The 15,589-nt window shown below is 43.2% G+C and overlaps 1 protein-coding gene across 1 annotated transcript in view; it reads right to left on the minus strand.

Annotated features, from left to right (window-relative positions):
- Positions 1–15,589, minus strand: part of AP5Z1 (adaptor related protein complex 5 subunit zeta 1) — a 680,304-nt gene that overhangs the window by 478,179 nt on the left and 186,536 nt on the right. The window contains exon 4 of the mRNA XM_044089493.1: positions 9,476–9,620. Within this exon, the coding sequence (XP_043945428.1) occupies positions 9,476–9,620 (145 nt within the window). The remainder of the gene's footprint in view (positions 1–9,475; positions 9,621–15,589) is intronic.

Genomic DNA, 15,589 nt, shown 5'->3' on the forward strand with positions numbered 1-15,589 from the left:
ATACATGGCAAACAAACTAAACTAGATGGAATGTCATTGTTACCTAAGCCAAAATCACTAACAAGTATGTATAGAACCCTTGTTGTATATTACCATTAACTAATCCTGTATACGGCCAATTTAGTGTCCAATCCACTTTCTGCATATCTTTGGAATGTGGGAGGAAACCAGAGCACTAGGAGGAAACCCATGTGACTGCAGGGAGGACATGCAGACTCCACACAGAAGTCACCTTCAGCTGAGAATTGAACCAGAGAACCTCTTGCTGAGAGGCGACAATGCTAACCACTGCACCACTATGGCCACCTAGTGACCTCCTCCACCTTTTCTTCCTCATCACACCTTCAACATTTGCGATCTACCGGAGGAAAAATTTGTTGGAGTCTACTTGGGGTATACAAAATCTATGTAAACACTTCCAAGCAAAGCTTCTAAATCTTCCAGTCTTTTGTTGCATATTTAGGAGATATGCACATACCCCCCCCATTGTTTCTTTCTGAATTGCTTATCCAGTGTCTCTTCCCAACCCTTTCTAACCTCCTCTGATTGAATCTTATAGTTATCAAGCAATATTCTATATGGTCAACTAATTATTCCTTTTTTAACAGCAGCTTCTGTTCTAGATTCTACTAAAAACTCTACCAGTGCTGGTCTTACATTTAGGATCCCTCTATTACTCTCTCTTTGCCTGTACTCTGATATCAATCATTGATAGGGAAAGCAATCTCTAGCCTGCAGTCCAAATAAATTCTTGGCTTCTTCCTATTCTATTACGTTTCCCTCTCCAATTATTTGCTCCTAATACCTTGTTTTTTTGGCAGTTTTCTACAATATATTCCAGCCCCTTTTTGCCTGTTGTCGGTATTCCTAATTGCAGTCATCCCTATTGGCAGAATCTCCTTTTTCTATTCCCACATTGGCTTAGTTCTTATAAATATAATGCAAATAACAAAGGGGAAAGAGGATAACCCTGATTCTTCCAACAGAGCATGGCAGATTGGGATTAACCAATTCGAAGGCATACTTTAGATCAACACAGTTAAGGTTCCTATACATAGCACAAGCAGAAAATAAGAAGTTATGTACTCACCATAACTTTCCATCTGAGTAGGTAAACTTCATTTGTCCAGCAACCTATGGGAATCGGATCCGACCTCGGATCCGAGCCGGCAGTTTTCAACAGCTTTAGATCCGAGCTCCTCCCCTACCCATAATCCCCTGCCAACCCTGACTGACCTCAGATCAAGTTTGCCCAACAGCAGAAACTGCTAGAAAAATATTATTCTCAAGAAAAGTGGGTAAAACCATAGACCTGAGTATGAATGCATTCGCAAGTGAGGGGGTAGGAGGGAGGGACAGTTGCTGACAAATGAAGTTTACCTACTCAGATGGAACGTTATGGTGAGTACATAACTTCTTAATCTGAAGTAGTTAACTTCATTTGTACAGCAACCTATGGGACAGAGTCTCCAGCTACCTGAATCTTGGGTGGCCTTCATGGAAGGATGTTCCAGAGCACTGCAGAGCCAAAGGATGCTCTCCCTCTGGAGATAATGTCCAATTTATAGTGATTGATAAAGGTATGAGATGAGGCCCAAGTGGCTGCAGAACAAATATCATCGAAAGAGACTTTAGCTCTAAAAGCCGCAGAGGTAGACATAGATAGAGTAGAGTAGGCATGGACTCCCTGAGGTGCGGGCCTGCCAGAACTTTCATATGCTAGAAGGATACACTGTGAAATCCATCTAGACAGTGTAACTTTAGACACAGATTTACCCAAGTTAAATTTGGCAAAGGAGACGAACAACTGGTCAGATTTCCTATGACCAGATGTCCTGTGGATGTAGAAGCGAAGTTGTCTATGCACATCCAATGAGTGTAATTTGTATTCCCCTTTGTTACGGTAATTTGGAAAAAAAGACCGGCAGGTTAATGGACTGGTTAATATTTGATTCAGAGGCAACCTTAGGAAGAAAAGAGGGATTGGTCCTGAGGTAAACTCTATCCTTGTGAAAGGTCAAGTATGGAGGTTTTACACAGAGGGCCTGTAGTTCAGAGACCCTTCGAGCCGAGGTGATAGTGAAAAGAAAGGCAGTTTTCCATGGCAAGAATTAAGATCTACTGAAGCTGCAGGCTCAAATGGGGGAGCTGTCAAGGCCTGAAGCACCAGCGTTAAATCCCAAGGAGGGACTACATCCTTCACTGGAGGTCTGAGCAGAAAGGTGCCCTTCAAAAAGGTCTTACACAATTTTGTGGTGATCAAAGGGCCCAGTTCATTTCCCACGTGATAATGAGAGATAGCTGCTAGTTGAACCTTGACTGTGGAGGAGCTAGCCCCCTGATGAAACAGCCCTGACAGAAAGTATAATACAGCGGGCAAAGGAGCTGTAAAAGGATCCAAGTTTTGGCATTCTGATTTGCTACAATAGATCTTTCTAGTAGAAGGCTTGTGCGCTGCTACTAGAATAGTTTTAACTGGAAAAGAGATACCGGGAGGCCTAGCTATGAGTGGAACTGTAGCAGCCAAGCTGTGAGCTTGAGACTGTCCAGGTTCGGGACTGGGAGCTCTAGGGGGTGGGATATTAGATCCGGATGGGGATCCAGAACCCAAGGAGGATTCACCAGATGAGACCAAAGGAAAGGGAACCAGGTTTGACGAGGCCAAAACAGGGCAATGTGGATAATCCTGCTCCCCAACCAGCTGGCTTTCTGAAGAAACTTCATCATCAGGGAAAGAGGAAGGTAAGCATAAAGAAGACCAGGAGGCCAAGCATGCAACAGAGCATCTCTCGGGGGTTCCCCGGAGGGGGAAATGAGAGCGAAGTAGTCGTAACATTTTGTGTTCGAGGGAGAGGCAAAGAGATCACAACAGGGTTGACCCCATTTGGCGAAAATCCAATTCGCTATCTCGGGATTCAGAGACCACTCGTATGGTAACAGGATGGTGCGATTTAGTTTGTCTGCTAGGATGTTGGACCACCCCGGAATGTGCGTTGCTATGAGAAAGTGGTTGGTGGAGATCACCCATTCCCACACCCTCATGGCCTCTCAGTGGGTAAGACCTGGTTCCCCCTTGTTTGCTGATGTACCAGACAACAGACATATTGTCTGTCTGAATCACAATCGTTCCTACAGGAAGAAGGTCCTGAAGTGCTTGCAACGCTAACAGCACTGCCCTCATCTCTAGGACGTTGATATGCAGTGAGGTCTCCATGATTTCCCATGTGCCTTGGACTGTCCTGCCCAAAGAATGCCCCCCCACCTGAGGCGGGAGGCGTCTGTGGTCACCGAGGCTAGTGGAGGGGTCATAGAGAAGGGGCGGCCTTGCTGGAGGTCCGGAGATTGGAGCCACCATAGGAGGGCCCTCCTGCAAGCCCTGCTGAGGGGAACGGGATGGCTCAGAGGATACTGAAGAAAGGACCACTGGACTTGAAGGGTCCATTGTAAGACCCTCATGTTCAAACGTGCCATCGGCAATAGGTTGATTGCCGCCGCCATTGAGCCAAGAGCCCTCAGGACCAATTCCGCCGGAGGAGCTGGAGATTGTAGAATGGCCCACACGTGTAGCCTCAGGGTTCGTAGTCTGTCTGTGGTCAAGAAATCTAGGAGTTTGTTTGTGTCTAGTCTGGCCCCTATGAAGTCTATGGTCTGAGTCGGAGTAAGAGACGACTTCTCTATGTTGATAGTGATCCCCAGCCAGGGAGCTAGATGAAGAAAGTAGTTTCTGGCTGCACAGAGTAGATGCCTTGTCGGGGCGGTCAGGAGCCAGTAGTCCAGGTACGGGAAGACCTGGATTCCCTGAAGACTCAGGTGGGCCGCTATCACTGCTAACACTTTGGTGAACACCCTGGGGACTGTGGTGAGACCAAAGAGGAGGACCCTGAATTGGAAATGACTGGCCCCTAGCCAGAAGTGGAGGAACCTACTGAATCGCCTGTCCATCAGAATGTGGTAGTACACATCCTTGAGGTCTATAGAGCACATCCAATCATTCTCCCGCAAAAGGGGGAGAATGGATTGAAGAGTGACCATGCAGAACTTTTCTTTGGTTACTGACAGGTTCAAGGAAGAGAGCTCGAGGATTGGTCTTAAGTCCCCCATCTTTTTTGGCACCAAGAAGAACCTGGAGTAAAACCCGGACCCGCACTGGTCTGGGGGGACGTGTTGGATGGCTCTTTTTTCCAGCAAGTGTTGGATTTCCACTGCTGCAGCCTCCCTCTGATCGGGTGGAACATCGGGGAGGTATCTGGGGCTGCATGGGCAACGAGAAAAGGGAATCTGATATCCTCTGGATATAATGCGAAGCACCCAGCAGTCTGTTGTGATGGACTCCCAAGCTGCTGGATGCTTCGAAAAATGCCCCCCGACTGCCTCCAGAGTGGAGCAATCGGGCAACCCCTCAGGGGTGTTGCGTGGGTTGGTCCGAGAAGGGTTCTCTGGATCCAACATTCCGCTGGCCCCTCTGCCTCTAGGGTGGCGTCCACCCTGCCCTCCTCTGCCGCGGAAGGGCTGGGAGTCCGGAGTGGGACGGGACTATTGCGACTTCCAGAACCACATCTTCTTCTGACCCTTTTGGTTCTTTGAGAAGGACCTCTGGGGAGCAGAGAAGCAGACTCCGATGGCAGACAACGTCTTCCCGTCCTTTTCGCTCTGGACCAAGGTATCTCGCAGGGTTTTGCCGAAAAGGGCAGAACTATCGAAAGGGGCATTAGCGAAAGACACCTTAAAGGGTTCTGCAAAATCACAGTGCCGGAGCCAGGCCTGATGTCTCATGATGAGGCCCGCTCCGCTGGCTCTAGCGGCTCCTTCCGTGGCATGGGACAGTAGCCGCATAGAGGTGTTAGATATGGATCGTAGAGTGGCCATCCAGGTGGAGTGCAATTGCTTGTCCTCCGCCGACATGGACTCGGGGGGGCGACGCAGCCTACTCTCTCATAAGGTCCCGCTGCAGTCGAAGCACATGTGCCAAGTAGTTCAGCGACCTCACAGAGAAGGTAGCCGAACTAAACACCTGCTTCCCTAGGCGGTCCATTGACCGAGACTCCTTGCTCGGGGGATGAACCGAGGGACTCTCCTGAGCTAGTTCCTTGGTGGCCGCTGCCACCAACATGGCATCTACAGGGGGACCCTTACTCCAATGGGACTTGTCAGACGGTGGGCTAAGAATCTTGTCCGGGCGCTTGGGGACTGGCTCCACAGTGTCCGGCTCCTTCCACGCCCTGGTAGTAATCAAGTCTACCAGGGGGTCGGCCGGAGGGGATACCCAAGAGGTAGACGGGCCTGCTTCAAACGCCTCCAGGAACACGGATCCGTCCGAGGTAGGCTTTGGGGCAGACCACCCTCCCCTTATTCTAAGCATCTCCATGATGTCACCAAATGGGACATCTTCAGGGGGTGATCTTGGGGAGCCTTCCCCTTCCTCCAAATCCATGTCCTCAGTCCAGGACTCGGGGGAGTCCAGGTGTCTCCTTTTGCACCTTCGCTTGCGAGGAACCTCCTCGGGGGGGCTGTCCGAGGAGGTTTCACCAGCCATGTCTTGTTCCATTGGAACTAACTGGGACGTCAAAGCAGGCTGTCCCTGGGGCCGGGTGATGAAAGTCGGGCCCAACAGAGAAGGAGTGCAGGGTGGAGCCGTGACAAGAGCCGGGGGCCTGGATTGTCTCGACAGGGCCCTCTCCACACGTCGAATGCTGACGGAGAGCTGCTCTCTCTGGGATCCAAAAGCAGACCCTCGATCGGATCCGATGGACGGATCGGAGCCGGCGCCAAAGCGATCGGATCCAATGGACCAGTATGCTCCGACCTGGACGGAGCCGAAGGCATACCGATACCACCGGATCCGAAGCTCAGCCCTCGGCACCGAGAGCTCGGATCCGAAGAAAATGGACCCGACAGACTCAAGGGAAGCATCGGCGCTGAAGTACCCGAGACTATCGGCGCCAACACACCCCCGGCTCCAAGGCTGCCCAGCTCCGAAGACTCCGAACCCGGGAAACGGGATGGAGAAGGAGCTATCGGGGCAAAGAAGGGGGTCGAGCTCCCCCCGAGGGGGGGGGGGAGGCAGGAGCACTCCCATCTGCAGTTGGGCCTGGAGGAATCTTCTCATCATCCGGTCCAAATCTGCATCCGTGAGGCTTCTGGTCGGTCTCGACGAGGCCACCGAGGCGGGGCAGGAGTGTCGCCTCAATGACCTCGAAGGAGATCGGGTCTCCTCCTCCTCAGGACCCGGTGAAAAGCACGGGGACCGGATCCAAGAAGAAGGAGACCCAGAAGTTCTAGAGGGAGAAGACCGCTTAGCTGGGGGGGCCGAAGCGGAGGCCTCGGCCCGCCACTTGTGGTGTTTCTCCCTCCTTTTTTCTTTCCTGGCCTCCCTCTCCTCCGGGCCTAAGGCGGGAGGTTGAGTCCCGACCGGGGGGAGGGAAGCAGGAGTGGCAGCCGCCGCAGCCACAGTGGAAGCCACGGTAGGACCAGAGGTAGAAGCCGAGTCCGGGGTCAGAAGACCCATCAGAATCAGCTTAGACCTCCGGTCCTTGAGTGCCCTGGGGTTGAACGCCGAACAAATGGTACAACCAGAGGACAGATGCTCAACCCCAAGGCACAACACACACCGAGTGTGGCCATCCGCTGGGGACAGCTTATGGCCACACTCAATGCACTTAGAAAAAAATCAGCTTTAGGGCCTCAGACATATTAACTAAAAACGGTAATCACACACACTAGGCCCCAAACACACACACACACAACTCTGACGGAACCATGAAGGAAGGGGGAGGTTAAATATAAAGAAAAATAAAGTAAACGAAGAGTGTTTAAGATTAGGAAAGGGACCTGAACACACACTCACACCAAAAGTTTAAGAAAAGGGACAAAAAAGGTTAAATTTTCTCACAAAGTGATGAAAAGCCTGGAACTCGTAGGATCAAGCTGCTAAAGTAAACCGCGGCAAACTAGATCTGGGGTCAGTCAGGGTTGGCAGGGGATTATGGGTAGGGGAGGAGCTTGGAGCTCGGATCTAAAGTTGTTGAAAACTGCCGGCTCAGATCCGAGGTCGGATCCGATTCCCATAGGTTGCTGCACAAATGAAGTTAACTACTTCAGATCTATAGTTCAGAGTGGAAAAGGATGAAGATGATGATGATGATAATGATGAAACAGGCGGAAAGCAAAAGAAACAAAGAGAGACTGGGAATTTGGATGCAGACCTTTAAGGAGAATAACAATAACCACACACAATAATATATTCATAAATAAGCAGAAAGTATTCTAAGAACTAATGCAGCCAAATATCGAAGCAGCTATGGCAGAATGTTTACAGTCTCAAGCTAAGTCAAGTTATAAATCCACCGAATGTTCACAGTCTCAAACCAGGTCAAGTTATAAATCCACACGTCTTATTTCCAGATAAAATCCCTTTTATTCCAAGTAAGTTACAACAGGTAAGCCCTTTCACAAACTTCTGTTTGCTTCATCAAAACATAAACAAGTTAACTCAGCCCCCCCCTTTTTTATACTCATGCAAATAGTCAAATTTCAAATAAACAAATCACAGTCAATCCTATACTCAAAGCAAAATGGCTGCATTCATTCCTTTTTTGTATCGAGTGGCTGTTGGGTGGGGATGAAGGAAGGACAGACTGCTGATAGGGATGACTGCAATTAGGGATACAGGCAATAGGCAAGAGGGGGCTGGAATTTATTGCAGAAAACTGGCAAAGGAACCAAGGTATTGGGAGCAAATAGCTAGACAGGGAAAGGTAACAGAATGGGAAGATGCCAAGAATTTATTTAGGCTGCAGGTTAGAGATTGCCTTCCCTATCAAGGATTGATATCAGAGTTTAGGCAAAGAAAAAGAAATAGGGGGGTCCTAAATGAAAGACTAGTATGGTAGAGTTTTTAGCAGAATCCAGAACAGAAGCTGCCACTAAAAAAGAATAATTATTAGAGCATATAAAATATTCTATGATAACTATAAGAATCAATCAGAGGAGGTTAGAAAGGATTGGGAAGAGAAAGCAGATAAGCAATTCACAATGAAACAATGGAGGGATTACATGTATGTCTCCCAAATATGCAACAAAATATTCTAGAAGTTTTATGACTTTTACTTGGAAATGCTTACATAGATATCTTTATACCCCAAGTAGACCGATGATAATTTTTCCTTAGGTAGACAGCACATGTTGGAGGTGTGATGGGGAAGAAAGAAGTAATTGGGAGTGTAATGAGCTGGCAGAATTTAAAGATTCCTTGAAGACTACTCTGTCGGAGATACTGGGTGAGCAAATTGGTGCAACTAGAGAAATTATTTTTCTAAACTATGATACAGAATCGGTATTGCCTAGACACAATAAGGCCTTGCTAAGTAATTACAATGGCTGCCAAAAAAGCAGTTACTAGAAAATGGAAATCAAAGTCTAAACCAAGTGTACTAGAACTACTGAATATAGTAACAGAGTTACAAACAACTGGAATTGGGATCTTTAGAAAAGGGTAGGAGCAAATTACACATGAAAAATGTGAATTGTGGGAACAATACATGCAGGGGAGGAATGAGGTTTAAAAGAAGGCAGGACTTGCATGAGCTATGTAATGTCTGACAATGATTGGGTAGATTATTAGTGATGTATGTTTGTAACTGGGATTTTATTAGTATGGTTTGCGATATAAAATGCTTGCAGCTAAGTTTGTGTCAACATGGTTTGTTTTCATTTACATAAATGTATGATCACCCATGTTATAAGTGATGATTTAAAAAAAGATGTTTCTTGTTTAAAAAAAAAAAAAAAAAGAAGCATAGATTCATTGGAAAAGTGATGGGGGACCTCCTAGTCTAACATGCCAGCCTTTGCAGAAGAGCAGGGGTCAAAAATGTCATCTTTTCTAAGGTCAACATAACTTACTTGAAGAGATTAACTGTATTTGACCTACAAAAAAAAAAGAAACCTTATATCATTCGGAAAGAAGATTAAACTACAAATGTTTAGCAGGTGGAACTATGAAACAACTGCTTTAAAAGGCATAGAATCATCATTCTTAAGAGACATTTTCAGTCACTTGAATGAAGAAAAGGTATACGTGAGAAGTCTGGCAGTTGGTGTAGAGGACTAAGACTGTGAGATGTAGCTCCTGTAGTACAGGGTTTGACTTCCTCAACCCTTATTTGTCTACTATGTGATCATCAGCAAGTCACTTAACCAGAGGGTGCTAGAGAGCAACTGGGAATTTGGGCTAGGCTTCGGAATAGTCCCCTAGTATGTAAGACAATTACCTATGATCCCTATGATTTATGGAACTGTTCTAAGTTCCCTACTGCTTTAATCTTTGAGTCAGTCTACAGCTAACTTGCAGATTACATGACACCAAACAGAAACCTGGGGCTATATTACACCAATGATTCAAACCTTACTTTCATTTTGAAGTAACTGCCCCCCAACAACTGTGTGCAGGTCAAATACAAAACTTCAGTTTGCTAACCTTCATTCAAGATGGCTGGGGATAATTTGATGACTTTAGACAGCACTGGAAATAGGTAGCGCAAACTCTGACCCTCAGGCAGGCGAGATTCAAGAAGCTTTACCACACGCTGGCCAACAGAATGAACCTCATCTTTTCGATTTCCCTGAAGATAAAAAAAAAAATACAATGAAAACAGCAAAATATTCTCAAATTCCCCAGCATATGATTTGGTTAACAAATAAAAAATTAAAAGTTATGTTAAGGTATTTAGAAGCAGTAAACAAGTACTTATCTAGTAAAACATAATACATGGGATTGATGCAGAAGACGCAGAGCAGCTACCAATCCCATCAATGCCAATCACAGAGTTCTGTACCCATACAGCTGCAGGCTAAAAACTGGACATACATGAGGTTGCTCTCTACATCCATATGGCTGGGCAATGGGCTTCCCAGATTATGCTTGCTCACTAATAGAGGGGTGTAGTTCTACAAAAATGTCCGTTACTGGTCATGTGTAAAAACACATTCTGAAGTTTATGAGGTTTGGGATAGGTAACCACTATATCTATTAATTTCAATGTGTTAATCAGTAGAACCAACTGAGCGTACAGCACTTTTTTCAACAAAGACCAAAAAAAGAGTATTCACAACAGTTGGGATTTTCTCTGGGACACCTGGGGAAAACTCCTCTGTCTTCCACTACTAAGTGACAAAGGATCTTTAACAGCTACCAGAAATATCACTTCAGAGAGATGGGGCTTCAATTTAACACCTCAGCTAAAGGTCAGCAATTAAGAAAGGTACACCCCCAAATAATGTACTGTCATTACTGAGATAAAAGTACCTTTTGTGGAGGGTAGAAGATTTCTGATCTTCTCAGCACCAAAGAGAAGTACCTGCTTAACCACTGGGGTAAATGGAAAAAGAACACTATTACCATCCTGCCCTCTTAACAGCATAGAATAGCTAAGGTGAGAAATCTGTCAGCTGAAGGCACGCTGGTAGAAGGATGAAAAGCACACATGAGAAAAAAAATGTACATGCCCTTACAATGAGTTTGCTGAAAATACTCTTTCACCTGAGTCCTTACCTAATTAGCACCAGACACTTAAATGTATCCTTTGTTCATTTATTTTTCAAACAACAACTGCTACTCAGGATGTGTTTAAACACAATTGCATGAAGCAAATAATACAAAGTTCTGTATACTTCAACTCTACATGTCATATATTTAAATTAAGGGAACTGTCTGCCTGCATCTCTGGATAAACTCCTCACAACTTCCTCATAATATGCGTGTCACTCAATGTGGCCAACAAACACCATCTACAAGACAGGAAGAAGGCAACAATCTGTACAGCCCAGTAACAAAAAATCAGCATCAACACAGTTTATGACACTGTATAGTCTATTGTCACTTGATTCTGCTCTGTGCTGCACTAACATTCTCACGTTCAACTATGCATCATGCAGTGTGCCCACTTGCCACACAGGGTACTTGCGTATTATCACAACCATATTTCTAGCAGGAGAAACGGCTGTTTTCCGAGCCATACTTGTGCCGATAAGTTACAGCTTCTCATGCACATTTGAAAGGGTGGAGTATTTTTGCCCCATCTGAAACACTGACAGCCTTATATGCCTGTTTACGGTTTGCAGTTGTTAACTTTTCTGTAACGGAATGCAGAATGGAATTTTTCAACAAAACAAGGTGCACTTCCTTCACAACGAATTACTGTATACACGTGTGTTGAGCTGCTCTGCAGTTGAATGAGATTGTAGGAAGTGTCATTATCCTGGATTTTCAGTATTTCTTTTCCAAAACAACAGCTAAGAAGTGTTAGGGGCTGTGAAGTTTTTTGAAAATCCTACCTTTTAGACCAAAACAGAAATGATTCAAAATTATGTATATTTATATATATATATATATATATATATATATATATATATATATTATATATATAGCACACTGAGAGAGACGCTAAATTAAACCGGCCACCGGTCTGTGTATTTATGGGCTGTTTTGATTAATAAACAGTTCAAACTCTGCTGATTGTGGATTTTTATATGTTCTGAGTGCTGGATTCATTTGTGGATTATATATATATATGTATATATATATATATATATATATATATATATATATATATATATATATATATATATATATACACACACACACACACACACACACACACACACACACACACACACATTTTCAGGTTTCTGAAGTACATTTATCTGCAGGAAAAGGGTTCGGAAAAGAGCCGTTTCTACTGTCGGAACTGTGGTTGCGATGATACATAAGTACCCCACACAGTTTAATGGCCAAAGGCTGTGAAGTAAGTCTTAGTATGCTCATCCTAAAACTAGAAGCATCATCTTGGTTTGCACTCTGCAGTCTATTAAGGAGCAAACAGTAAACTGAAATTCAACAGATACATTCATGCCATATCTGTTGATATTTAGGATGCATGAGCCTGCACTTTGAGAACTTAATAGACAGTGAAATGCAGACTTTAATCAAGATTGGTGGAGAATAGTTAGTGCTGCAGCCTTGATATCAAGGTGGGTAGAAAAACAGTGGCACTCGCTTACAGATAAGTATTCAAGAGTGTTTGACAGCTCATAAACAGTGGCACTCGCTTACAGATAAGTATTCAAGAGTGTTTGACAGCTCATAAGTCTGATCTTCTAACCATGGCTCAGTGAAGTCTTTCATAAATTATTTCCACTTGTGCCTTTTCTCGGTTTCACCAATCCTCTGCTTTATAAAAATGTACATGGAATTTCCAAATTATCTCCAATACCTCTACAGGATCTCTGGTTAGTTTTCTTGTCATAGGTTCTCAAAGTCTGACAACATCCCTTTCTGCTTTCGATTGTCTAAATCACTGTGCTAACAGTGTTTGTGCTCTGGAGCTATCAAAAACACTTGCTTACCAGCAACCTTTCTAAACTCATGCATATTATCCAAGTACTCCCTTATTTTCTCTATCTTTCAGCAATTGTTCATCTTCTTGTTCTGTAGGATTTCCCCTTTTTTTGTAATACTCTAACCTCTAAAAAGAAAAAATCGGGTCTATATTACTTCTTCAAAAAACCTTTCCATCGAATGCTACACCATCAACACATTTTCAGCAAAATTCACTTCAGTGATTCGCTGAATACGTACAGGGCAAAGATGTAGTTGGCCAACCTCACAACTTGTGTGATCTTGGAGTTGATATATTTAGTTGGGCAGAAGCGCAGCCCTCCACATGGATGGGTTTGGTTTAGCTAGATTTGGGTCCATTGGGCTGCACGGCAAGAATCTGTTTTCCCTTTAAGTATTCAATGAATCGCAGAAGTGAATTTTGCTGAATACGGGTCAACAATGTAGCGTTCGGTGGAAACGTTTCTCAAAGTAATATAGTCCCAAAAAATTATATTACTTATTTCCCATATCTCTTTCTCTCTTATTTCTACCACATTTTAAACTCTATTTTCATTTTATCCTACTCAGTAGCTCCATCTTCTGAAGATGTTTATCTTACCCAATAACTATGGAATCATTTCCACTACCCATTTCTTAAATTCATATATTTTCAAAAGATAAGTAAGAAAAGACCAGGGCCTTACTTTTACTTCACTACCCTGTATCTCTGTCTTAGTCATTAGAAGTGCATGATCTGAAAAAGTTATTGGGTATATTTCAGAGCTTTCAAATAAATATATACCCATGTTCGTGTGAAATATATTTTCCATCCAGTGCAGCCCAATTATCGTACCTTGATGAAGAATATATAAATACTGCCAGAGCTCTTGCTAGTGAATTCATATCTTCCATTCCAAATATTCTCATGCATTTCTTCTGAAATCAAGCCTCTTTTTTTACATTTCCCTTCTATTTCCACCTGATACATCCTTGCAAATTAGGTTCCAGTCCCAATCCATAAATAATATTACCTGCTGAAAGCTAATTTCCTATAAAATTTACTTTCCATACTAACAACCTTTACTACCACACATCTACCATTATTGCCTGCTTTCCTCTCCTACCACTGCTGGGGCATTGCTTGCAATCAGTATTATTACTAAGCTTTTCATTTGTCCATGATACTCTGCTGAATATCCATTCTGAAATCTCTTCTTTGCCCAATTATCATTTGCTCATTCTACCCAAGTGTTTTTTATGTAACATTTCTAGTTACACCCTACACATCTTAATATAATTCTGTACTCTGCTTTTTGTCCATACCTGCAATGTAACTTGACATTCCATGATAACACTGATAAGACAGTCAATAAGCTATTACTTTCACATATTCTGAATGACAGTTCATTTGAATACGTTTCCAACCTGCAACTTACATGCAAGCATTAATGCTTAGCAGTTGTTGCTTCTCATCTCTGTTTGGACCGGTTACACTTTCCCAGACATTTTGCTTCAATAAAAACAATCAAGAAATAAGAAAATAAATAAATGTTTAACCCTCCAACCCTTTTCAATTTAAAGCAAACAAAAATGTATACACTTTCCAAAAAATAGAAGTCACCTTTCCACAGGGGTAGTTGCCCTAAATAGACAACTACACACACAGGTTTTAGATATTCTAAAGTTATGTTTACTCATGCTGGAAGCACATGCCTGAGCCAGTGCTCTCCACTGCACACTTATCCTATTTCTAGTTCCTTTAGAGATGTGGAAAAAAATGTTTGCATGCTCTCAGTTTACCAAGTTTTAGCACTGAGAAAAAGTACACAGGCTACCAGTAAATTAAGAAACAAAATTGTGCATTGTTATATTTAATATGCAAGTACTAAGGCTGCTAGGGACAGAACTACTTGCAAAGGTATCCAACCGTTTTTTCATCTATTTTCACTCAACTGCTTTCCAGTTTCCCTTTAAATACAATGATGTCCCTTAAATGCCTTAGAGCACATTCTTCAATCATTCCTTAATCAATTGCCTGCAACTGCAGAATTATCTCCAACTACTAGTACTTGTTGATGTGAAAAATTAAAGAAATGAACAGCTAAATGCAAGAAACAGCTCTTTTCAAATATTGAAAAATTACCATTTTCTTGCTTTCCGTTTTCTAGCCTGTTTGCTTTGAAAAAAATAATTGTCTGCAGCACAAATTAAGAGCATTAATACATACTGCTACCTGTTCAAAAATCAGGGAAAATTATTATATTTTAAAACACATATAATACAATCAGTAGTCAGCAGACTTTTACTCAGTTTGCTGCAGACCAAGATCACATCATAATCTTGTTACAGTATAAACCCCAGATACACTGCAGTCAAGAAAAAGTACTTTCTGGACTTCCAAGATAACTGCACACTGATCAACAGCTTAGTTTCAGCTCTCCCTGCGTGAAAATAGAAACTGACAAATAAGAGCCAATGATAATGACAACTTGGGCAATATTCTGTTACTTGCTAGAAAGTATGCTGCCTGGTTGTTAGCCAAGAAGAAAATTAGAGAACCTGGAAGAAACTCAACCAGAAAAGGTGAACAGAAAACACTAGCTGGGAAGAATCCTGCAACTGTTCAGCAGAAACCATTTCAAACTTTAGCTCTGGTACAAGAGATAGGTTCCAGTAATTTGTAGGAAAATAAATGATATGTACTCAAACGTGAATAAAATAAATGAAACACTAAAGGAATATCTCAACTCAAATAACAAAAGGCTGGAAAAAATAAAGAGAGTCTTTAAATAGCCATTCACATGAACTGATAAAAATGGAAAATCAGGGCTGAAATGAAGAAAAGGTTGGCAGAGTATGAGGCTTCTCAAGGAGAGCTATTTCAAAAAATGGTAGAGTTAGAAGACAGTGCTTGCAGAGAAAACCTGAGCTGTTCCGCTGTAACAGAGAAACTGGAAGGAACTGACTGCATTAATTTTATGAAAACATAAATAAGCAACCAGACTGGAATTCTACAGCAGGATTTGTTAACTGAAGGATCACATCGAGTGTATGTTGCAAACTGGCCATGAGAAAGCAGTCAAGCTCTATATCAGTAAAGATGCAATTACACCAGCAGAAAGAGTTTAATCCTAATAAAACTGTGGTAGATTTGAAAAGTATTAACTATTGGAGACAGCACAGTGTTTCTGGAAAGTGAACAAAAAATGGCAC

The sequence above is a fragment of the Protopterus annectens genome, chromosome 12.part0 (assembly GCF_019279795.1).
Source record: "Protopterus annectens isolate FY-2018-M chromosome 12.part0, PAN1.0, whole genome shotgun sequence".
Classification (NCBI taxonomy): domain Eukaryota; kingdom Metazoa; phylum Chordata; order Ceratodontiformes; family Protopteridae; genus Protopterus; species Protopterus annectens.